Consider the following 26,598-nt stretch of genomic DNA (forward strand, 5'->3'; position numbering starts at 1 on the left):
CAAAAACAACTTATTCATAACAATAAGCTGTTTCAATCAGCTACTAAACATTAACATTAGCTGGTTTGACAAGTCAACCCTCTAAATGTATCAAAATAAGTTCAAATTGTGAAATAAACTATTTTGTTAAACATCCTCACAGGTGGATTTTTGAACAACTCAACACGGACAATACAATACACCAATATCAAAACCAATTGCAACACCTCACTAAACAACAATACACCAACATCAACACCAATATCAACCTCACTAAATTATCCTAACTAAACTCAATAATAACAACAATAACACACCTTAAATCCTAACAACATTAACAATATGGCAACAATCAAAAGCAAAAATAATCAGCACCAACAAGAACAAGTCATAATGAGGTCTTTTTGAGCAAACAATAAAAAACTAAAAAAAAGAGAGGAAAAGAATGAGAAAGTAAAATCAATACAAAACACATAGAATTTTTAAATATATAAATTATTTATCATAAGGATAATTTTGGATATATAAATGTTTTGGATAATTTTATCACTATTCCTGTTAAAAATAGAATTGAATTAAAGAAAAGCGTACCTTTAGGATGGTTGTGATGATAGTATGGTGGTTGACCGAAAATTATGAAATACCTGCAAATTAACACCAAGAACCAGGGTAGTTCGGGGGCGGTGTCTCCTATACCCAAGTTAGTGTCCATATATTAAAAATATATTTAGAGAGAAAAAGTCTAATCTTACCTTAGCGAGACAAAACTCGGAATCCTTTACACCCCAAGCTAGTTTTAATGTAGTGGACCTTTTTATTGAACTTAACTGTCAAGAAACCAACTCAACTAAAAGCTTAAGCTTATGGTTGAGACTCCAAAATATGTTATATCACATATTTTGACACGCCCCCTCACACAAGAGTCTTTGGGCTAGAAGTAGGGGTGTTCAAAACCGGATACCGGGTCGACCCGGTTCCGAAAAACCAGGTACCCGGTTTTTCGGATAGTTAAAATTGTATTCCGGATCCGACCCGGTTTAAACCGGGTCGAAAACCGGGTACCCGGTTTTGCTTTTTTTTTATTTTTTTATTTTTTCTTAATTCTTTTAACAATTTTTTAAACATATAATTCAAATAATATTAAAATACTTAACTAACTTAGTCATAAACTATTAAAATACAAGCATTAGTTAATTAAAATACAACCACAATTCCATAAACTATTAAAATTTATATTTAAAAAAAAAAAACCGGATATCGGGTACCCGGTTTTCCAAAATTCATGATCCGTATCCGACCCGAATACCAGGTTTTAAAACCGGGTACCCGACCCGGTTTATCCGAATTTTGGAAACCGGGTAATTTATCCGCTTTTAAAAATCGGAAAGCGGGTTTTCGGATATGTATATTTTTGAACACCCCTAGCTAGAAGTGTGGATGCAACACTGACCCTCCTCATACCTAGCGCTAAACATTCCATTTTAAATGAGAAGGGTGGTTGAGATTCGAACTCATGAGACCGCGACCTCTTGTCACGTTGACTCTGATACCATGTCAAAAAACCAACTCAATTAAAAGCTGAAGGTTATGATTGAGCCCCAAAATATACAGTATATTCTAACATTAACCCATATAAAATATGCACTCATATTTTATGTACAAACAATTAGATAGGTAAATAATCCATTTGTTCGTATGGGATTTTATTAATCTAGTTAGATAAATAATAATACTCAAATTGTTATATGGTACGGTTTTGGTGAAATGTGCCTCATATATAGGTTAAATAGCCCAATTAATACAGTTATGACAATTGAGATCTACCCACAAGAGTAGATGATAATAGTATTCCTTATATTCGTTTGCTTTAGAGTATTTAGCAGGCACCAACAACCAACAAACTCCCACAACTTATAACCGCTTTTACCTTTCCCCTCAACAGTGAGCTGTTTGGAGTATCTGTTGTAATAGCTGAAGAAGCAGTTCCCATTTCTTATTTCCCAAGTTTATCAAAACATTCAAACCCCAACGGGTATTTTCTTTCTAATCTGTTGTTTAATATATAGAGATTAGAGGGTCGAATATTCATCTTTGCACGTAGAGTGAACCAACTAAAATGCTATTTTTAAGTTTTTAGAATATGTTACACGATTTAATAGATTTTTACACAAATGATCCGAGATGCATGCTCGAGTCTAGATTTTAAGTAACCAACTCAACCAAAAGCTTAAGCTAATGGTTGAGGCTCCAGAATTGTTATATATTCTAACATGCCTGTGAGAGCCTTTGGACTAGAAGTGTGGTTGCAACACATACCTTATAAATGGCGCAAAATATTCCACTTTAAATAAAGAGTGGTGGAGATTTGAACCCGTAATCTCTTATTACGTTGACTTCTAATACAATGTCAAAAAACCAACACAATAAAAAGCTTAAGCTCATGGTTGAGGGCTTGAGGCCCCAAGATATGTTTTCTACTCTAACACTAGACTTCCTTGGTTGTTTTGTTATTGAAATCCTTAATATTTCTGATCTCTTTTACAAACAGGAATGGCTGAGGCTACTGTAGAGCATCACAAAGCTTCAAATAATATTATCATCATCTCACTTATTGTTGCTTCTGCTATTCTTATCGGATCATTGCTTTTTCTCTGCGGTTTATGGTTTTACAGACTCAACAGATTGAAGAATTCTACTGAAAAAAACACAGGTACAACAACTCAGTTTGTTTTGCCTATGGAATGTTCTGGGTCTTTTGTTTTCAATTGCATGTCTTTCTAGAATTTAGGGTCTCAAGTGCAAGTCTAAAATGAACTTGCGAGAGATCGTCTTCAAGTGAGACGTTCTCAAAAGAAGTTTATATGCTACTAATTGTATTATTGAGCTATTTAACCCAAATATAAGACATGTCTCACGATGAGACTGTCTCATACAAAAATTTGCGTTTTTATTGTGAACCCTTTCGTTATATTCTATTTACACACTTTTCACTCTCCACTCTATACTTGATCACACAATCTAACTCACACTCCTTAAATTTGAGGTTGGTGCACTCTATTTTAGTGTGCACTAAGTTCATACAAGATCAATTCGGATCTCAATGACCGCAACCTCCTTATTTTATTTGATATAGGCATCGTTTCCCGTCTTCTAATCCTCCCCAGACCCTAATCATAGCTTCTATGAGCAGAAGTGGGATATACCGGGTATGATAATGACGATGATTTTTTTTTTCTTTTTTTTGGTGATGAAGCTGTTGCAAAAGGGCAGCCAGTGGGGCCAATCATAAATAAACTGAATTCCTTAAGGACAGGAGGTAAAAAGGGTAAAGTTGCAGTTTTGGAATACCGTTTCCTAGAAACAGCCACAAATCATTTTGATGAAGCAAGAAAGATAGCACAAGGAAGTTCTGGTTGTGTTTACAAAGCCTTTTTGGGTGAGAATTTTCTAACTGCACTTAAGAAATTTGATGGTGAAGATAATCATACAAGATTTCAGGTAATCATGCATCTTTTTCTGGGCAAAATGCAAAAAATTAGTTGGGTTTCTCATTTTTTTATTTAAATGAAAATGCAGAATGAGGTTCATTGGTTGACCAAAATTCAGCATCAGAACACTATCAATTTGTTTGGCATTTGTACACATGAGATCACCAATTTTTTGGTCTATGAAATGATGGAAAATGGCTCATTGGAGAGTCAATTGCATGGTAACACATCTTTGGCATGTTCGGCTCAACGTATCTGTTAGTGTATATAACATATCTTGGAGCCTTAATCATCAGCTTTGAGTTGGTTCTTTGGATTCCATGTCAAGGAATCAACTCAACTAGAAGCTTAAGCTGATGGTGGAGGCCTCATGATATGTTATATACTCTAACAGTATCTGTAAGAGTAGTTGTAGCAGTTTGATTTTTAACGGTCTAATTAATTGTTTAAATTATTATTATTCAGTAAAAGTAGAGGTTATGGTAACTATTGGAATATGAAAAATTTTGAAAGAAAATCTTAAAATATTACTTTTGAATTTGAAACGATGTTAACATTTATGAAAACAACTACCAGCACCACTCAACACTACCTAAACCATTACTTTATTGAACAATGATATTTTTTCTTAGATAGTCTTTTAACCTTGTTAAACTACTAATTACTTGAAACTGCTACGCCGAGCACAACCAAAATATATTGAGCCACTCTTGTAAGAGGCCGTTTCTCGGTGAGACGACCTGAAACAAATAGCCTATATTCTCTTAAGATATATGAGATGGGCTATTTAATCCATGTATAAGGCACACATTTGGTTAGTCGTAAGACTGTCTCATACAACATGTGAAGTATATTTATCTCACAACTTATCTTTGTTTAGGCCCTTCTTGTGGTTCAGCTTTGGATTGGTCCTTAAGAATGAAAATTGCCCTTGATGTTGCTAGGTATAAGCATCATAGACTAAAACTATTCAATTCCTGTTCCTGTTTGCCTATCAAAATGAGATATTTACCCAATTTATACTAAGATTGCTCTATTGATCGCGTTGTGATGATTGAATACATGAACAAGAGGACTAGAGTATCTGCATGAGCGATGCGATCCTGCTATCATCCATAGGAATCTAAGGTCATCCAACATACTTCTAGACTTAAGCTTCAATGCTAAGGTACATATCTTGATGGGTGTTGAATGTAGGCATAGGTGTGTTCAATGGGCGGATATGGGCCGGGCCAGAATAAAACAAATATAGGTCGGGCTGGGTAAGCGCCTTAAAATATGGCATGGACTGAAATGGGTCAGGCTTAGAGGCCCAGTCCGGCCCATTGAACACCCCTTAGGCATGACACATGAGGCATCACTGATTTTTATTTTAGTTTGTTTCATTTTATCCATTTAACCTCCCCTATACCTTTTCAGCTTTCAGGTTTTGGTGTTGCTGGTATTTTAGGATCACAATGCAAGGACGAGTTGAAGAGATACGAAACTTTGGGCTACTTGGCTCCAGAGTACTCACTAGATGGTATGTTAAATCTTGATAGATTTAGGTTTGTACACAAGACTTACACAAAAGTAGAGTTGACTGCATACAAACCTGATGAGATTTCAACCTAAAATCAATTGATATTAGGAGGACTGGAGGAGTAGCTCATCAAATATATATGTTACCCCAAAAACCGATGAGATTCCAACAAATCTTTCTTGTGAGCTAGAGTAATGTTGTATGGCTATGGCTATCAACAAATTTCTAACAATGGAGTTGCATTTGAATGTTCAATTTTGTGTTATGAACAAGATTAGTAGTCAAATAAGATGGTTGATTTTCAGGTAACCTGACAGAGAAGAGTGATGTTTACGCCTTTGGAGTCATCCTGCTAGAGCTATTGACTGGAAGGAAGCCTGTGGAACACAATTCGTCTACACATCAGCATCAATCCCTAGTGACTTGGGTAATCCTCCAATAATTCTCAAAGTGTCGTTCCTGATATATTATGGCGCTCAGCAAACTTAAAGAAAAAACCCTCTTTATAGAGGGTTGATTTTGATTTTTAATGGAAGCTCGGCAAAATAACAGAAACGGACCCTATATATTCTAATTATAATTATAAATATAGATGTGTTATATACTAACTAACGTAATATAAATTCATGCTGAGTTGTGGTACTGGACTAAAGTAAAGTTAAAATTGTACAAATGGTATTCTACATCTTACGATCTATGTGACAACATTGCTCAGTTGAGGTATTGTCCCCCTTTCTAGCTCTGAAGACTAAAATTGTACAAATGGTATTCTACATCTTACGATCTATGTGACAACATTGCTCAGTTGAGGTATTGTCCCCCTTTCTAGCTCTGAAGACCTAGACAAACATCTACCTTGTCTAGAATCAAGAACGATCATGTATGAAATTATAGTAGGTTAACATCGAAAGTTCCAGATATGTTGGGCCTATTCGGTGCAAGGTAGCAGTAGGGGTACTTTTTCCTGAGAAATGTACATAGAGCTTAAAACGAGACATTTAATTTTGGAAGCTACAAATTGTAACAATCTGACCGCTAACCGGACCACTAAACCAAACAGTGATATAGTGTTCAAATGTCATCAAAACCCTAATAACTACTTAAATTATTATGTTGAATACATCTAATATGTAGTCCAGTCCTATACTACAGCCTTAAGTGATGGTATAACTCAAATTGATTGAGCTGCAGGCTAAGCACCACCTCTCCGACAGATCAAAGCTCAAAAATATTTTGGATCCTGTGATAAGAGATAAAATGGATCTAAAGCACTTATATCAGGTTATTTCTATTTTTTCAACTCATTCCTTTGATAATGTTATTGATAGCTATATTTTCCCTATGTCACTATAAGCCGCAATCTCAAAGGGATGACAGAGGGGTATATAACTGCTTATTATGACATGGGCGGAGCAAAAATTGACAATTTCAAAGATTATGATATTTTTCTCACAATTTTGTATCTTTTAACACTTAACACATATCACGTAATTTAATATTAAGGCTCTTAATTTTTCGGGGCCCTATAAAGTCGACCATGTTGAATAAGTCAAAACCTCCCTTGCTTATTAACTAGCATTTTCCACAGGTTGCAGCAGTGGTTGTTTTGTGTGTTCAACCAGAACCAAGTTATAGACCCTTGATAATAGACGTCCTACATTCTATTATCCCACTTGTCCCTGTTGAGCTAGGGGGATCCCTCCAAGTTAGAGGTACTCGAAAAAGTGAAAATGTCTTCGGTTCATAACATAGTGCAAAAATACGGTTTTAATCACGGTTGTGGTAACAGTCGCGAAATGGATACTGCGGCCAATACGTATAATTTTGTGGTCAATGCGGCCTATATTTTCGATCGCGATAACTCGGAAACTTTTACGAGATATAGTCGTGATACGGTGATGTAGCCTTATTTTTGCATTAATTCTTCAAAATTTATTTTCGTTGTTAAATTGATAGTTGTTTATTCTTCTTATCATTCATCATAGCACTTCTTTGCAAAGATGTAAAAAATTTTAAGAAGATCACGCATTTTCCATTAGAAAGAAAAGAAGGTATAGATTAGCTAAGAAATTAATGTAGTATTAATGATGCTCACAAGATTTTATCTGATTGAACTTTAGAGCTTTAAGTTGATGAATTCACGAGATTCTTGATCAAATTTTCATCTACACGAAATTGTACTTTTTGTTTCTCCTAGCCCTAGTTACTAGAAACCGGAAACTTATCATCGAATTCCGTTTCAGAAACTTCGTCTTAAACTGCAGAGTAAAAATTATAGAAACCCTATTTATTTTTACAATGTCTTTCAAAATGGGGCTCTCAATTATATTGAAAGATAAAGTTTTTTCCACTTTAAGAAAAATAATTTTTTACAAATTGTATTGTAATATTTTATTACTTCAAATATAAAAACGTTTACAAACAAATCACTTAAAAAGTGATGCTCGGAATTGGGCCTGAATTATACCATTTAGTATTTGAGGCCCTTTATTTCTAAGGCCCTAGGCTGTCGGCTAACTCGGATGCCCTAAGAATCGGTCATGAATGAAAATATACCTCAATCTAAAACTAATTAAAATGGTCAAGGCCATCAGCCCAGTGTCCCGCACAAAGTCAAGGTTCGAGGGATAGATCAGTCATACCCGTAACCCTCGAGGGAAAGGGCAAGAGAAATGTGCGCAATCAATTTAAACTCTTAGGTAAAGAGAGCCCTGCAAAAAGAGATGGATAGCACCAAGATAACATGAGAGAAGTAACCTGCAAAATACAAAACAAGCTGGACAAGGATTGAGCCGTTAGAAAAATAACCCATCATATAACTCTTTGTTTCTAAAGCTCTAAAGTGTAAACTAACATTTTGAGCTCATAGAGATGAATGTCGAGTTAGAATTGTAGCTGATAACTATTAAATAAGCAAAGTTGGAAATGAAATATAAAAGCAAGACAATATTTGAGGCATCTTTCATTAAGAATGGGATAATATTCATACATAAGACTCACAATAGTACTAATCAAAACATTTTTTGTATTTTTCTTGATGGGATTATTGTACTAGTCTTTTTTTCACTAAAAGCTTATTTTCCTGAGCATAAATGTTCTCCGAGCGACAGCGAAAGCGCAAACGAACGCGAAAGCTCTTGTGGCCGGGTTTATTGCCATTAAGTTTGCACCAAAATCTTACACTTGATTCTTTCTTACTGTTGTTTTTTACCATTTCCTGATGCCAAATATTGGAGTAGGACTTGTGTTTAACAATTTTCTACTGATTTAGACAGTGTAATGTTGGTTATACAACTCTAGGTCAATCCCCTTAAGCTTCACAACTTGTTCTACATGCCCTTTTAGTGTATGAAGTTCCCTCAATCGGGCAATTTCAGCCCGTCTCTTAGCCTGCTCAGCGATTTCAGACAACTCTCGGTAGCTGCCCTTGTCAGCGAGCAAGTCTGAACTTTCTGGCGGCTGCAGGCCATGAAGAGTACGTTGTGCAGCTGCCCATTGTGCTTCTCTCTCGCCTTTTCCATAGTCCTTCTTGCTTGTGAACGCGGTCTATAAATATCAAGTTTTTCAAACAATGTCAGACGACACAAACGAAAGATATGTGCAACGAAACGCAAAAGGGATGAATCAAAATAGTACCTTCCTTTCGAGCAGATTATTCCAAGCTTTACCCGTCAAGGAATACCTGATTATGAACTTCAAGATATCTAAGGGGATGTATGTGACAATACTATAGAGCCAGATCACTGCAGCCCATCCCCATCCGATACCCTTAATACGCGCAAATCCCCAGTTCGCGTAGACAGCAATTAGTGTGGCAATCTGAGCATAAGTTACCCATGTTAGGTGATGTTTTGACAGTAGTTAAACTCTAGCAAATCATGATATTTTGATTGACTTACCAGTTGTGCCATGAAGAAGGCACCGACAAGCATGAGTCCAGGACGTTCTAGGAACGAGAAGCCTCTTGAGCGAGTAACGAAAATCAGTGCTTGACTTATTATACTCACTTGAAGGTACAAGGCAGCCATTAGCTCCTTGTCACTCAATCTGATCGATCTTACGTTAAAGTGATCCTGTAATCGTTGAGCATACACGGTAAGGACGATGAATTACAAATAGTAAAAAAATTTGTCAGGAATGGAAAGAATGTATTACGGAAAAGAAATCGGTGTCATGAGCAGCCCAGAAGAAAAGGACGGTCATGAGAGCGAGGTAGGTGCCAAGAACAACTCCAGTGGCAAAGATCTCCTTGAGCTTCCAAGAGTCGGGGGTAGGAGAAGGCTTGACTCGATCCTTGGAGATGGTCATTATGGTTCCATCATTAAGTATGGCAATGATAAGAACCATGAAGGGAGCGAAGTCGAATTTCCAAATGAGAGCGATGAGCATGAATCCCATCACAATACGAATGGTAATGGAAACTGCGTATATAGTATAATTCTTCATTCTTTGGAAAATGGCTCGGCTAGTCAAGACCGCACTGATGATCACACTTAGCCCTGGCTCAGTCAGCACAATGTCGGAAGCACTTCTAGCTGCATCAGTTGCATCATCAACTGCTACACCAATGTCTGCCCTCTTTAAGGCCGGAGCATCATTCACTCCGTCTCCTGTCATGCCACAAATATGCTTCCTGTCTTGTAGTTTCTTTACAATCTCGTACTTGTGTTCTGCGTGTATCCATCACCGATATTAGCACTAGCAAAATAAAATATTTAAGGACGAGGACAATGGGTAAGAAGAGTTAAGTCTAGATACCAGGGAAGACCCCAGCAAAACCATCCGCCTTCTCAATGAGCTCCTCAACAGGAACGGAAGCAATGCTCTCGTCCTTATTTTGGCCTAATAAGGAAGATGAAGGGTACATATTTGTACCCATACCAAGCCTACGACCCGTTTCCTTACCAATGGCCAGTTGGTCACCGGTGATCATCTTAACATTAACACCAAGACTTAGTGCACGCCTTATAGTTTCAGCACTATCGTGTCTTGGAGGATCAAATAAAGGCAATAAAGCAACGAACACCCATGGTCCCCCCGGGCTATCCTTACTCTTCTCGGGGATTTCCTAAAACGAAAAAAGGGAGTATTAGAGTTACCTCACATCTTATTGAATCACATAAAACATTGTTGTATAGTGTACATACCTGTCTAGCAACGCCAAGGGACCGAAGACCTCTATCAGCAAACTTATCAATGATCGCATGCGCTTTGTTCCGTACATCAGGACTAAGATTGCAGAGCTCAATTATCTGCAATCATTCATTTCATTATGCAAAAAAAATTCGTAGAATCGGAGAATTCTTTTGAGAATATCAACCTATGCTACTCGAACTCTTCATTTTGCTTCATGTACCCGTGTCCGATCCTTAATGCTTGGATTTTGGTATGGCACTTAGACACTTCGTTTTAGGCGTAAAATTGCGTAAAATTGAATATTTAGACAAATTTGACACTTGGACACGTACCAGTATCCGACATTAATACCCGAGTCCAAGTAACACGGATATCAACTAATTGAAACACCTACCTGCTCGGGAGCACCCTTGCTAACCCTATGCCAGTTCTCCTCGGAATCTATGTAAGTTATAGCTGTACGCTTTTCAACCGGATTAAATGGAAGAAAGTGCACTTCTTTGATCCCCGCTCTTGCTTCCTTAGGATCAGCCAACATCCCTACAATACAAGTATCTATAGCATCCTGGTTTTCAACCCGGGAAGCCCTTGCTGCCAATAGGATTGCAGTATCCTTATCTACATCAGTCGTAAAAATCTGCATAAACCAAGTCGATGTGCGTAAAACCGACTTTCAAACACAAAAAACTCTTGAATTGTTCCGATACTTCAGACCAAATGTTACGAACCTCAACCATGCTCTTGTCGACTGTGAGTTTGTTGAGCGTAAGCGTTCCTGTCTTATCACTACAAAGAACATCCATGCCCGCCATTTCCTCAATGGCGGTCATTCTCTTAGTGATGGCACCCTGCTGCGACAAACGATGAGACCCAATTGCCATAGTCACCGACAAAACTGTTGGCATAGCAATCGGAATCCCACCAATCAACAACACTAACAGATTGTCAATTCCATCTCTATACCTCCTTTGCTGAATCGGGTACATCACTATAAGCTCAATTAACATTCCTACTGCAATCGATATTATGCAGAAATTTCCAATCGCTGTCAACACCTGAATATATTCTCGAATTAAAACAATATCCATAAATAAAATCATTTAGAATTCGGACTAGTTATATAGTTCGGATGGGATAGTAAGTATACCTTCTGAAAGTGCCCGACTTGGTTGGTGCTGTCGACAAGGTGAGCAGCTTTTCCAAAGAACGTGTGAACACCAGTGGCAATAACAACAGCCTCGATCTCACCTTGCTTACAAGTAGATCCTGAGAAAACTTCATCGCCTGGGCTCTTATTTACAGGTAAAGATTCACCCGTAAGAGCAGACTGATCGATCTTTAAAGGGTCGCCTTCTAATAGACGAGCATCAGCAGGAACTATATCTCCTAGCTTGATGCTTATGATATCTCCCGGTACCAGAATTTCAGCCTCTTGTTCGCTCCATCGTCCATCTCTAAGCACCTAGTTAATCGTGATCATGATAGTTAGTACCAAATCAAGGATACCAGACTATGATAAGTCGAACACTCACATCTGCATTGCTCGTTTGTGCCAACTCGCGTACAATCCACTATATTATGTTGCAAAATTCAATATAAATCAAAAAACAAACAACTCAAGTCATGGCCTAGGCAGACTCAAGCTTATATATATATTTTATAGTGTTTCTAGGCACTCTCGGTCTCAGGCCCATTAATACGTCCGAAAATGCTTTGGGTCTATCTTTAATTACCTTGGTCTTAGGAGCCAAACCGGCCATAAGCGCAGCAGCAGCATTTCCGGCATTGTTTTCTTCAATATAACTAATGGTAGAGTTGATGACAAGCAAAGTAATGATACCTACAAAATCTTGCCAGTCTGGGGGTCTTCCCTGCATTTCATACATGATACACAATACACAAATACGTGTATATTTTAGTTTACGCACACTATTAAAGGTCTGTTTGGTATAGATTTTTTGGACTTGGGTGATGGAATGAGTTAAGGTATCACATTCATTATTATTTTACTTAACCCTTTCCGTTCCATTTCTTTTTAGTCTCCATACCAAACGCCCCGTATGCTTAAATGAAGTATAAGTCCTTAGTCCTTACTCCCCCATTAGCCAAAGCAATAGCCATGATGGCAGCGATCTCCATGACCCATGATAGAGGATTCCACATGAACCCTAAGAACTTGAGGAGCTTACTTTCCTGTTAAAATGTTTCATTTTCATGCATAAGAAATTTATTACCAAATAAATTAAGATAAAATTTTGTACATTACTTCTGCGTCATTTTGAATTTGCTACATAACGCAAATCGTACTGAAAGCTTTTTAGATGTTGTCAAGATACTCGAATTGAGAGCTTTTTAGACGTTATGTAGCAAATTCAAAAAAAATAGAAAGAAATTCTTTTTATTTGAGGCTAGACCTTCTTCTCCTCTAGCTTGTTAGGGCCAAACATTTTGAGCCTTTGAGCTCCCTCTTCTGATGATAGTCCTTCTCTTGAACAATTAAGCTGGTTGAACACTTCATCCATGGGAATGCTCTCCTATTGTATGCATCATGAAGATATTGATGTCATGTTTACGTCTCAAAAATAATTTACAATTATGTAAAAAACAATAGGAACGCAAAATCTGATTTCAAACCGACTCGAAACAATTAACATCAGATCAACCCAACCCGTTGACTAGTCAAGGGTTCGATTCTCAACCAGCTTAAAAAACAATATGAACATAAAACCCAATTTCAAACCGACCCGAAATAATTAACATCAAATCAATTCAATCCGATGACCCAAATGAACACCTCTAGTCAAGGGTTCGATTCTCAACTAGTCTGTTAGTCCTCCCTTTCCTTAAACCTACTCGGTAATCATCTTAAAAAGACTAAATTATTTTGAAAAAATTCGGATCTTGTCTCATTTGATGACCAAGTACTAATTTTTAAGATTGCTCATAATTTCGATTCTCACCTAATCCTCCCCTCATTTAGCCTACTCGGTAATCATCTAAAAAAGGCTACATAACTTTAATACACATTTTGTAAACAACATACATTTAGTCCAGATTTAATGATTCTCTTTAAAAAAATAAAATACTCAAAAAAATCCCATTATATTCATAATTCTTCATAATCAACTAGCGGATATTCAAATTTTATTTGTCTCTTATGTACTTCGTTTGTTTCACAACACTAGCTACATTTTAATAGAAATATTATTTATCTTCAATCTTATTTGATAATTTTAACTCATGCATAAGAAATAATATAGTCATATGAGATCTTGTTTTATTCTTCTTAAAATATAGTTTTTTAATATGTAATTTTTATAATTTTTCATTTAGTCAAATTATAATATTTAATCTTAATATATACACTAAATTACATTTAAAAAGAAATATAGCAAATATTAGATAACACATTAGTTACTCGATTGTTCTAAATTAAGTATAGTTTTAAAACTCATAACAAATGAAACATGAAAAACAAAAATATTGGTAAACTAATTATATTTTGTCTCTTAAATACTCGATTGATCTAAATGTAGTAATTAATAGTAGTCTCAAAACTCAAGTTTCCTCTCCTCATTATACTTGTTACATTTGATTTTTTTACGCAATCTAATGAATTTTTTTTTATCATTTATATATTGAAATATGCATATATAAAAATTATAAAAAGTCAATATTATGAAAATATGCATTTATACGATTTAAACAAGATTTCACTTAACAATATATTTTTTTACATATTAGCCGCGATATATAACATAAGGGAGAAAGCATAACAAATGAAACATGAAAAAAAAAAACAAAATAAAAAGTAGTAAGATAGGATTTGATTGATCTTACAAGATCGACTTTCTCATTTAGGAGACCTTCAAGCAATTCCGAGTTCTCCATTATAATTTTTATTTTAGAGACTTTTTTTTTGGAGTAAAATTGTAAAAGTGATTTGCTTTAAGATTTAATCATAGTGGTTTAATATAAGAATAAAAATTCTATTTTTGATTAATAATATGAGGTTAGGAGTAATAATCTGGTATTAATAACAAATTATGAGTGTAAGTGTGTGAGTAATGTTAGGATCTTAATTATGTATTGTTATAGACATAGTCTCTACTTCTTTATTTCACTTCGCTACTAATTTGGGATTTACTCATTTTATTAACTAATTTTATGGAAGACGTTAAAATAATTAGGAGTATTAGTTTATGTTTCCTTCACTTTTTAATAATCATTATAACCATATATAATTATTGTTAAAATATATTATTACATGTGCCAACAAATAATCATAACTAGGGACAAAAGTTTATTTTATTTGACAAATAAATACAAGTATTTGTATTATTGAATATTATTATTTTCACAATCTTAGATTATATATCTCCCTATTTCTTATTGTTTATTCAACATTAATATTTGTACTAGATAAAATTAAAAACTATAAGTATAACGATATCAGCTATTCTTGTAAGAGATCGTCTTTTGAAGAGATGACTTTAAAATATGAAGCCTATATTTTTATTTCCTCTTTAAGTTATGTTAATTGGGCTATTTAGCCTATATATAATGCGTCTTTCGGAAAGATCGTCTTTTACAACAATTTGTGTAATTACATTGAATTATGCTTTTATATGTGATATTTTTACTTTAGTTTATAGGCAAAAATTCAGATGCAAACTGAGTATTAATTATTAATATTAATGGCAAATTCTTAATATTAATTATTCATCGTTGAATTTAACCTTCTCTGATTTTGGGTGCTTGGATTTTCATATGACAATTCATATTAGACTTGTGCGTTTTTTTACTAACAAAGTTATTTTTTAGTGATTGAAATTGATTCTTACTTAAATAATTTTTATTGATTGTTTCATTAATAAAAACTTATAATATTTACTAATTAAAATTAAATGAAATGATATTATTTATTAAAGTTAATTGAACAAGGCTTACATAGTAATAAAACAAATTTATCTTAATATTATAAAATCAAATAAGCTACAAACTGTATCTAAGATAAGAAAAAATAAATTTACCCAAAAAGTTAGTTTAATAGAGTACTAAAACAAGCAAGTTACTTATATTTTGGTTACACTTGTCAATTTGAGACTCCATTGTTGATGAGGTGTATATGTATCTAAAAACATATTTTTTTGAGATACGCATCTATTTGAATCGGCCCAATTTATTATTAGAAAAAAATTAACAAATGCACGATTATTACTAGGTCTATGCAATGGGCCAAATAAGGGTTGGTTCGGGCGTTAATAAAAATGGGTCCGGTCGAGTCTGACCTTGTTAAAAGGAATGCGGGTATTGGAAACATAGAGCCCGGCCCGGTCCGGCCCGTATAATAACCTTCTCTTTTTATAACAAGATTATTTCTGAAACAAAAAAAAAAAAAAAAAAATCAGTGTTCGAAAATTTTTATTTCACAAATGTAAGAATATATGTATTCTTTTGTTATCGATTACTGGCTTAATGCTATGCATTAATAGTTAATACTTCTAAGGTGCAAACAAATATTTCTATATTCAAAATAATGAGAATACGTGCGTGTCACTATAATTAGGAGATATAAGAAAATACTTCAGCATTTCTCATATCTTCTTCAACATGCATATTACATATTGAAATTGATATTTTAACCTATTTAGTTGGTATTTTAAACTATTAAAGTTATCATGTTAATCTATTTAAAGTTGGTGTTTTAATCTATTAAATTATAAATCTATTAAAGTGATATTTTAACATATTGAAGTTGATATTTTAACCTATTTGAAATGGCATTTTAACCTGTTACGTTGTTAACACATTGAAATTGTATTTGAACTATTAAAGTTGGTATTTTAACCTGTTTAAGTTGGTGTTTTATGCTCTAAGTTGTTATTTTGACTTATTTAAATCGGTATTTTAACGTATTAAAGTTGATATTTTAACATGTTAAAGTTGATTTTTTAACCTATTAAAATTGATATTTTAACATGTTAAAGTTGATTTTTTAACCTATTGAAGTTGAAGTGTTAACCAGTTAAAGTTGGTATTTTAGTTAATTTAAACTACAATAGATAAAACAATAACTTGAATAGGTCAAAATATCAACTTTAATAGATGAACAACTTAATAGGTTAAAACAATAACTTAACAAGTTAAGATACAACTCTAAATATCAACTTTAATACTCCCTCCATCTCTTTTCAAACGTCCCACTTGCTTTATATACAATTAGAGATATTAAAAATTAAGTTAGTGCATTAGCAAACGTGTAAAAAGCAAATTGGACGTTTAAAAAGAAATGACGAGAGTAGGTTAAAATACCAACTCAAATAGGTTAAAATATTAACTTTAATAAATTATAATACCAACTTCAAATAGGATAAAACAGATAATAGTGCATTGTGTACGATTTTTAATAAGGGCATGTTTTTTCATCTGATATGATTGAATCTCATCTGAATTTATTACGATCACTTGTATATCATACCATATTAAAGATAATAAAAAATGACAAATGTTATTTCTTAGACATTTGGAAAAATCTCTTATTACCGAAAATGAAAGTAATTGTCAACTAAATCAAAGCATGTTAGCATCGAAACCAAAATGCAGAAAAAAACATAAAAGGAATGTAGACAAAAGCCTCCATCAACAGATTTTTCTATTGAAATTTCAAAATAATGTGTAAAGCGATAAAGAGGAATGGAAATAACCAAAATCAGCTTCCATAGAAACATGAATGTCTAATACACAATCAATGTCATAAAGAACGAGTGTTTATCTATTCTTCATCGCCTACCACTGTTCGTTCGCGGCTTAGCTTTAACCTCGGAATCCTTAACAAAACAAACATGATTTTAGACATAGATGTTCAAATTGCAGCAAAAACACTCAAGTTTTTAGGAAGTTATACATCACATTTTCAAATAAATTTACCTGGGTTAAGTGCAGTAGAATAGAAGGTTTGGCAGTTGATGGATTATGGTTCTCAGCACCTTTACTCCAGTCGTAACTCACCTGTAATCAGAAGAAATGAGGCTTCAGGTGCAGTAGCTTGCAAGATCCATCACATAAGGTTCCCAAGATGTAAGAAATGTTCAATAAGCAACAAATATAACAATATTCTATTACTCAATGGCTCGGGATGAAGTGGGGATTTTGGGGGACAAGGTTTACAGAAAAAATAAAATCTAAGCACTCCTCAAGTTTAATGCACTTAAAAATCAATAAAATTTTTGGTTTACTCTTGGCTCTGGGGAACTTTGGTAACTTCAGCAGTAAAAAAAGTTCACCTCTGCTTGCAAAACTATCAATTGTTCAAAAGGTTAGTACAAGTCAACAACCCAGAAGAACGAAAGTGAGTATTTAGAGGGGTATTGTAGGTAGAGTAATTATAGAATTTGATATAGGAGAGCGAAATAAATTGTAAGTTTTAGTATCGAATTACAGATGGGATCATAAACAAATGGGGTTAGTATTGAACGGAACAAAATAGTATATGGAGCAAAATCAAGGAGACAGACGGAGTATACATGTGTTCGTATTGTGATAAAGAAAAATTTCTATGTCTCCTACACTGTACAAGGTCCTCCTTAACCAACATCTAGTCAGTTATGGCAACCACTAAAGTACGAGAACATGGTAATAAGCCCAATTACGCAAAAAAAATCCCTCGAAAAATTTGCTATTTGAGTTGATGTTATGAATAAACCAGATAATTGAACAATAATGAACAGCTCTCCCACGATAATTATCAGAAACCAATATATGAATACACAACATAGTTTCATATCTCTACATTTAATGACAAATGAAAGGCACTAAAGAGTAAAGACAAACTAACGATGACCATTCTCAAAAATGGAGGAAAATCTTGAAAATTAGCCAAAACAATCACATCTATGATTTCTAAGTTCTAACATACCCATATGCTCCTTTAAGACAACCACATTACGCATCTTTTATATGAGAGCTTTTGAAATGAAATGTTACAATCACAATGGGACACAGCGAGTAAAAACTTGGGTAGGGTAACACTGCTAAAGCACATATAAATAGCACTTAGAAAATTCCGTTGGAGAAAACATTAGCACATTGCGCATAAAGCACCTTAAGTCGAGCAAGAAACAAAAGTTTATTTTTTTGTTGGACATAAAGAACTAATTAATTTATTCATGGGAAAGGACAGTCTTGTATAATTGTACCATATACACTTGGGCCTTGTTCTATACTCTCTCTGTCCCTTTCAATTTACAATCACTTCTCATTTTAATTCGTCCTATTAATTTTGCACCCTTTCCTTTTTTTTCCAATGTTATCATTTTTTTAATCTTATCCACAAACTTATTCTCTCTTTATCTCATTCACTTTTTGTTTTATTCTCCAATTCAATTACCCTTTCTACTAAATTTCACTTATATTGCAACAGGCACAATATGAGAGGGACAAAGGGTAGTACTAAAAAATGTTTAAATAGCAATAATAGTGAAAGTGTAACGGTAAAAGTTACATATCATAATTTTGATATACAAGAATAGACAAGTGGAATTCAACTGCATTGAGTATGATGGAAATGGGCACCAAAAGTAAAAATGCACTTTCACATAGAAAACAAGACAGAAACAAACCGAATAAGCGTAGATTGAGCCATCATTATTGAAAGCACTGCAAGGTATCGGCTGATTGCACCTTGACATAGCCTGACAAGAAAAAGATAAGCAATGAATATCAGAACCAATCATGGCAACGTATGTGCATAATCTCTCTGTTCTTTTGTGTAAGGCATGTTAACAACACTCAAACCGAGCAAGAACATACCCCTCTGTCTTCAAAATTTTGAGGACACTTTCTATTTTAGATGTCCTAAAAAAATCAATCTAAGAGATGTTTACATGTTTCGCCAACATTGCAAATGAGCTATTTTCTCTTGAAAGAAATATTTCAAGAATGTGCTAAGAAGCTTCCCATAAGATAAAGCTGGAGAGAGCTAAGGTGACAACCCTTCAAAAGGGAATTCATGAAGTTCAACATAGAAGAGCTAACAGGTTCCTTAATATCCAAAAAGATGTATATACTTATTAAGCTATAGAGATGCCTAAAGCCAATTGAAGTAGCTTGGCTAACTGATTTATTCAACAAGATTTGGAGAACAAACAAGATGTCCAATGACCAAAGTACTCCGGTATCCATTAAAAATAACAAAGACATCCAATATTGCTTCAACTACTAATCAAAAAAGCTCATGAGTCCATCAAATTATGACAAAGAGAAGAGAAAAGAAAAGAAGAAAAGGAGGAGAAAAGAGAACATAATGAAGATGAAGAAGAGGAGAGAGGAGATAATATTTACTTTATTCAATTATGGAAAGACAAACAATGCAAGGTAACACAACAAAATGATGTATTTGTACAAAACCAAAAGCTTGATCTTGAGTAGCACACACTAAAGTAGCCAACAAAGGTGACAGCTAAATATAAGCTACTGTTCACAAGACACACCTTGAGTCGTTGTTTACTATCCTTATCCCAAAAGTTAAAAGCGCCATCAGATCCAGCTGTCGCAAATGTATGATGCACCTGCAACACAACAAAGCCATGCAATGGTTCAAGGTCAGCAGAACAAAAAAAGAGGACATTCACAGAAATAAAGATGAAAGTGGAATCACACATAGAGGAGAAAATTGCAAATAGCAACTTGCACCATGCACCTAAGGTATTTTTGCTCATTTTTAAAATATGTCATCTTCCAAGATAATAGTTGGAAGAAGATATTAGAAACATCAATTGTAGGGGTGCACTTTAGCCTACCCAAAAAGAGTAGTACGACGTATAGCAAGAACTAAGAAGGCACTTGTAAAAAGATCCTGGAAGCACAGTGTTATGGTTGACAATTGTCACACAAGCGGATACAAAAACAAAATCCTTAACGAACAAAAGAAAAATAAGCCAAGAAACAAATAGTTGTAGATCATAATCCCTCTGTTTCAGAGCAAGTATCAGTGTGTCACAATTCTATTTTGGGCAATCTCAAAACAAGTGTACCATTTCCCTATTTAGAGAACAATTTGTGGTTCATATTTGTTTAAGGCTCACAAGATTCCCCAAATGTATCTGATGGATGGTATCACACAAAACATACACACAAGAGATTCCACCAGTCCTCAACTACTAAAAAAACTATTGTGCAAATGGATAAAAATGGCAAAATGAATCAAATCAACACAAAATGAGATTGGTGCAATGTTGAGCTCCAGCCGTCAATGACTAAAATGTCCCGTATCTACTGATTTGAGCCCACATCACATAAAGTTGCAAACAAGAACTTGGAATACAGCAGAAAAATCCAGAACAGCTAACACATAAAAAATAATGAAGAATTTCCCTCAAGTACAAAGAGTACTAACTTGCCTTAATTATACTAGTCATCACTCGTGATGATAGAGTGCAACAATTGTACTGAAAGCAGATTAGCAAACAAATAATATCAAGTGAACACTTACAGGGTGGAAGTTTAAAGAATTGACAGAGTATATGTCATTTCCATCCCTGTGGCATTTGAAAGTAAAGTTCTTGCTCTGTTGGGAATCATCAAGATGGTGTACACCAACCCTTCCTTCAATTGAGCCAACCTGAGAATACATAAAGTTGGGACAACAGAAAAACCAATATCTCAATTTAACAAAAACAGTTTAACATTCAATATTAGATCTTAGAACTGCAGGCGAATTATTTCTTGGTAAAAGTCACAAGGACTCTAAATGAAATATAAATTACAAAATTGCAACAGTAAAAGATCAGCCTCATGGTAAGCATCACATCAGTGAGTGTTCACTATAAGAACCATGAAAAGTACATTAGCAACTTGGAGAACAGAATCAGTATTTAGCAATGGCCAGTCTTAAATGGCAGGTAGTCAATGCAAGTAAAACCAAAAAGAAAGTTCTCAGAGTACAAAGCAAAGATAAACTGCACTTATTGAAAATACTAAATGACATGTACTCAACGAAAGCACATCTAAAAGAGCAGCTCTTAAACTTCTAGCTACGATAGAATAAGCATAGAAAAAGGAAAAGCGATGGCACTCAATGTAAACGCAAAAGGATGAAAGACGATGAGAGTGAGTACACCAGAGAACTTGATATTGAATTGACAAAAAAAAAAATAAAAACCACCTCTAATCAATGCAAGAACTTCAAATTGCAACTTCACAGATGAAACAATTTATGTTTCCTCGCCTTGAGACTTGAACAAAAAAAATAATTTATCATCACTTAAAATTAACAAACAGAATACGTACCAAGAAGCCTTGTTTATCAGGAAAGGTAGCAACACATCTTGTCTGATATTTTAGGGGTGAAGTGATCCTCTTGAACTCTATCTGCAGATAGGATATGATTAGGCATGAAATGTAAAACATTAAAGTGAATGTAATGAAGGCATTATCCCTATATATCATTAAAATAATATTTGCATTATAAAAACAATCATATGCAGAAGAGCAGTAAAATTTCTCAAAGAACAACTCTAGAATTATTAGAAAATACGCCATTAAAGTGAGATGCACAAGAAATGAAGAAAAAAACCTGTGGATTCTGCAAATTGAAGACAACTAGGTTTCTGTCTGCCGTTCCCACAACCAGTAGTGGATGCAACACAGCAAGAGCATAGCAACGATCTGGGAGTTGTTGCGTGTGTACTGGGTTTGACTGTCTAGTATCCCAATACCTGCCAATACATCCAAATAGGAAACAATGCTGTAATTTATAAGCAGTAGCATAAAACAGCAATCTGTAGACATTGAAATCAAGTTTTGAAAATATATCAAAGTGAATAATTGACACAAGCACTCAATATTTTTCATTCTTTTTTTTCAGGCACCAGACAAAGCAGGAAAAGAAATACAATTAGCTAAATCAGCTCAATCTTCTAGGCTATTGGCTAGAGCATGGCTAGTGAGATAAGAAGCCATAAACATTTTGGTAATAAACCTTATTAAAACTCGGGCAACGTTGATTATATGTCTAATGATTGGCTACACTTCCATTCAAATTTTCTCTCAGTATTTCAGTTCATTCACAAGCTCCAACGAATCCAAAGAGATTAGAGTCATACCCCATCTCTGCAATGCTGCAAACTCAACTGCTTCCATGAGGGCAGAAGCTTAATGACCACTTTGTACCAGATTATGAAAAATCCTGGATGTTACATGTAATATGAAATCATGTTGTGACATGACATCCACTACAGCAGTTATTTGAACACATTGTCCATTAAATATGTCATTAGAAGAACATTCCAATTAGAATTTTGTAAGCATCAATCTTTAAAAAAATCAAAAAACATAGGATACGTAAAAATGGATCATTTTCAATTTGCTAAATCACACTATGATGGCCCAAGCCCGTGATATATTGCTTCATTGAGATCATGATCATTACCGCAATTGCAATCATATCCATGATTTGCATGGCTTGAAGAGACATGGGACTTGCCTAGGACTTTAGGCACAAATAGATCCAAATGAATTCAACAAATGAAGTTTGATGGCTGAATTTCTTCCATGTTACATCCACCAAAAATAAGATGATTGGCGTTACCACTTGAGTGACCAAAGGTAGTCTCATTAGGTTGGCTCCTTCTACAACATCCCCATTCTATCATTTATGTTCCTTCTCCCAACCACATCTAAGTCATGCTCAGAGAGCTATCACTAATAAGATGACCCACATTTACTTAGTGGCTGTCCAAATTTATATTTTTATACATTTAATTTGCCAATGGCAAAAACCTTCATTTCGATGATTTCACAATTGCTTTAGCATGGATATAAATTGTTCACTAACATCCACCCACTCTTCATCAACTAATAATACATACACAGCTCTTCACAAGAATCACACAATGATCAGGTAGCATCATACATCAATCCCTTGTTTTCCCTTTTAAAGAACTTCTCATACATAATCTTCTAAAGAAAGCTTTTCCACTTCGGGAAGGTAGCCAATCTCCAAATTTCATTCCAGAAATGACTCCCCTTGTATGTATTGTCTGCCATTAAAAGGTCAGTCACTCTAAGCCAATAGAGAAACGCCACATTAAGGCAGGAACGTTCTAAAAAGCAAAACATTCCTACTCCTCAACTAGAGATGGGACGATTAAAAATCTCAAGGCAAAGTCAAGCATGTAAAACCTAAAAGAAGCAGTTGTCCCCATTGACCATCATCCCTCAAAACTAGCATCCCAAACTAAAGTAGTACGGTCCATGCGGCATCCTAACATCTCATAAGAAGTAGAATACAAGCGCATAGAACATTAATTTTTTCTAGAGTATGATTTAAGCCCCATATTATACCTTGTAAATTGTAAACATATTTATGATCTATACATTTGGGTGAAAAAGCAAAAGTCATATGCCTGAGACTTTCTATTAATCTAGTTACAACAACATTCCATTAACCCAATGGCATTAAGTGGTTCTCACCTAAGGTAGGATTTAGAGCAGTCGGATTTGGATGTACGCAATTTCACCCTTGTTAGGGTTTTAGGGACAACACTAACAAAGAGATTATTTTCTATTGACCTTTGGTAGCAAACATCATGTGCAACTTCAAGTAAATAAGTGCACATAATTTAGTGAGTTATTTGAAACTACAATAGTTAGCAAAGAAATTGGAACTAAAAATTTTGTTAAAGCATATGTATCGTGGAACAAGGACTTACAAAAACATTAGTCTATGTTAGTATGAATATTTGCACTTTTGAGTTTGCACCTATTGCCAACAAGTTAAGAGGGTGGCCACCTTGATAGCATATTACCAAGCCAAAAGCAAATTTTGAATGCAAATCATATAATTCATAGTTTCTAAAAGAATCAAAACTCAAATTGCAACAATTGGATTTTATCCAAAGGATATGTCCGCATCGAATCTCATTTTTTCCATAGTGTTACAAAACACACCATTTTACACAACACCAAAATAAATTCTATAAAAGAAATAAGTGTAGTAATAGATAAGAGATTTACTTCAAAGTCTTGTCCCAGCTTCCTGTAACCAAAAGATTCATCTCAGGAATCCACGCAACTTCCTTTATAGGTGCGTCATGCATAGCTACAGTCACTGGTTGGCCACCAGACAACAACGGCCACATTTTGACTTGTTTATCACATCCTCCAGAAAAGACTGTGGTTCCATCATCTTTCCAAGTTGAACATAAGGCCTTCAACAAAAGATGAATGGTAAAGAAAGATATAGCTATCAGTTAGAGAATAAAAAAATAAATCTAGCTCATTGAAGAGTAAGAATGTACATACCGGCTGATCATGTGAAATTGACGCTTTGGGAACACTGCTGGTAGTCATACCATTCTTTGTTATTTCCCAACATCTTACCTGCCACAAGGTCCAATAATATACACATCAAATGCAAGAAAATAATAATATAAAGAAGTAAAATAAATAAAAGGTTGCATACACAAAAGGCCTCACTACTTAATCTATTGCATACAGTAGTTGAATACACATGTTACTAAGAGCAAGCACGAAAGAATGTAACTATAAATAACTCAGAAGAATAATACAAATTAAAAGATTGCTGGGGAGGACTAAGGAGAAAGAAAACAAATCAAATCATATAACATGGATCATATATTTCATATAGGGATGTTTCTCTTATAAGAAAGATAAATTAATTGAAATATGCCCAATACATGGATGTACATGTGGAGACATGAACAAGGAAAAACAATCAGCATTCAAATTTCAAAGTAGATTCTAATAAACAAACCTGGTTATCCCAAGATGTAGCAACAAGGAAATTGGCTTTAGGGCTAAAACAAAGACTTGAAACGGAATCTCCCGGAGGACTAACCACCTACATAAAATAAATTTTTGATGTTACCAACAAGAGGTTATGGTACAATATTTGATAACAGAATATACAACGTAAAATGTTCAATTTTCAATTGAGGAAAGGAATAAGAGTATAGCATGCCATTACAGCATGTCATTACTCCAATGTTGCGTAGCTCTCGCAAAGTGAGGGTTTGGGTAATGGATGTACCCAATCTTACTCTTGTAATAACAAAGAGGATGTTTTGATTGACCCTTCATTGCAAACATCATCACCATTCACATTGACAAGAGCAAATGATATCAGTTTCATGTTCATCGTCACTTAATTTTCATTGGCAAATATTCACGTTGTATTGTAGTCTCATCCATGATGCAATTCCAATCCTCTTAGAACAGAGGTTCAAATATAGAACTTTTGTTCTTTTATGGACGAGTGGAAGGCAGACGTCCTTTTTGTCTTGTGTTATTTATATAAACTTACCAGACAGGCTACCTGTTCGGTATTATTGGTAAATTAGCAAATACATATTGTGCATTGTGATGGTCCGTCAAACTACTAATTGGCACCAATATGCCTCTCAAGCCAATTCAACAATATTCATTTTCGAAAAATTGCACTTCAAAAGTAAAATTTCCAAATGTCTACACAAATTATAAAAAAAGGTTGGCTTTCACAGATGAACGAAAGCACGTCAATTCTGGTAACGACAATAGAAACCCTAGAAGAGTCAAAAAAAAAAAGAACAAGACTGCAGCCAAAAACACTATACAAGCAAGAATCAGTAATTCATTATAAACACAAATATATCATCCACAAATTGCAAAATAAGCTCAAAAAATAAACTTGAAAATTCAAAACAGGAAGACAATAAACAAATGCGGCGTACAAAATATTCGCTTATATAATAGAAAAAAGAAAAAGAAATACCTCGACTGATTTGTTAGGGTTGTGACTGGTTGTAGAAGCAGTTCCGGATCCAAATGCAGACATTATAAGGTCGACAATCTTAAGGGAAGGGGGTTTATTTGCAAGAGACTTTTAGTCTAGGAGAAACCAGGGAGTTTAAATGGATGTTCCAGGCGCAAAATAGAGAGGATTGAACAATGCATACAAGAGCTGGTCGCACACGAGACGGCTGACGACGTCAATTTGATTCGGCTCAATTTCGTGCGTGTATTGGGACATTTTTTATTTTCTGGGCATTTTTTAATTTGATTTCAAGGTATTAATTTTGACTTTAAAAGTATTAATTTTCAAAATTGATACAGTTATGATCAAAATTGATAAATATCCAAAAAATTAAAATATTGTTACACGCGCGAATTGGGTCGGCCCAAATCGACGGTCTCATAATGAGACCGTTTCTTTTTGTGTTCATAAAAAGCTTGAAAATCGGTTTTCTCTCAACTATATAGTGCACAAATTCTCCGGTGAGACCGTGTCACGCTTTTCATATATCAGCTAGTTTCTTGAGAAATCGTCTCTTTGAAAAAAGTATTTTAAGCTCAACCCATTAAAGATTAATGCCTACTTATTATATTCTTAATGCCTACTTACATTATCTTTAATATTTACTTATCGTATCCTTAATATCTACTTTTAATATCTTAAATGTCTACTTACAAGAT

The 26,598-nt window shown here is 34.5% G+C and overlaps 2 protein-coding genes and 1 pseudogene across 2 annotated transcripts; 1 reads left to right on the plus strand and 2 right to left on the minus strand.

The window, feature by feature from the left end:
* The first annotated feature begins 1,785 nt into the window (after positions 1-1,785).
* Positions 1,786-7,813, plus strand: LOC130805748 (probable receptor-like protein kinase At1g80640; annotated as a pseudogene).
* Positions 7,814-8,146: 333 nt separating this feature from the next.
* On the minus strand, positions 8,147-11,996 carry LOC130806429 (plasma membrane ATPase 4). Its single transcript, XM_057671502.1, has 10 exons — positions 11,859-11,996; positions 11,273-11,587; positions 10,854-11,180; positions 10,520-10,762; positions 10,137-10,241; positions 9,748-10,057; positions 9,145-9,659; positions 8,889-9,062; positions 8,626-8,808; positions 8,147-8,535 (listed from the first exon to the last, which is right to left on the minus strand). The coding sequence occupies exons 1-10, from the start codon at positions 11,883-11,885 to the stop codon at positions 8,257-8,259; spliced, it is 2,478 nt and encodes an 825-aa protein (XP_057527485.1). The 5' UTR covers positions 11,886-11,996; the 3' UTR covers positions 8,147-8,256.
* A 4,648-nt stretch (positions 11,997-16,644) lies between these two features.
* Positions 16,645-26,079, minus strand: LOC130806396 (protein RAE1-like). Its single transcript, XM_057671456.1, has 11 exons — positions 25,898-26,079; positions 24,902-24,988; positions 24,430-24,507; positions 24,142-24,335; positions 21,701-21,842; positions 21,415-21,495; positions 20,618-20,746; positions 19,617-19,694; positions 18,747-18,818; positions 17,056-17,136; positions 16,645-16,955 (listed from the first exon to the last, which is right to left on the minus strand). The coding sequence occupies exons 1-11, from the start codon at positions 25,958-25,960 to the stop codon at positions 16,908-16,910; spliced, it is 1,053 nt and encodes a 350-aa protein (XP_057527439.1). The 5' UTR covers positions 25,961-26,079; the 3' UTR covers positions 16,645-16,907.
* Positions 26,080-26,598: the final 519 nt, after the last annotated feature.

This window comes from Amaranthus tricolor, chromosome 2 (assembly GCF_026212465.1).
Source record: "Amaranthus tricolor cultivar Red isolate AtriRed21 chromosome 2, ASM2621246v1, whole genome shotgun sequence".
NCBI lineage: Eukaryota > Viridiplantae > Streptophyta > Magnoliopsida > Caryophyllales > Amaranthaceae > Amaranthus > Amaranthus tricolor.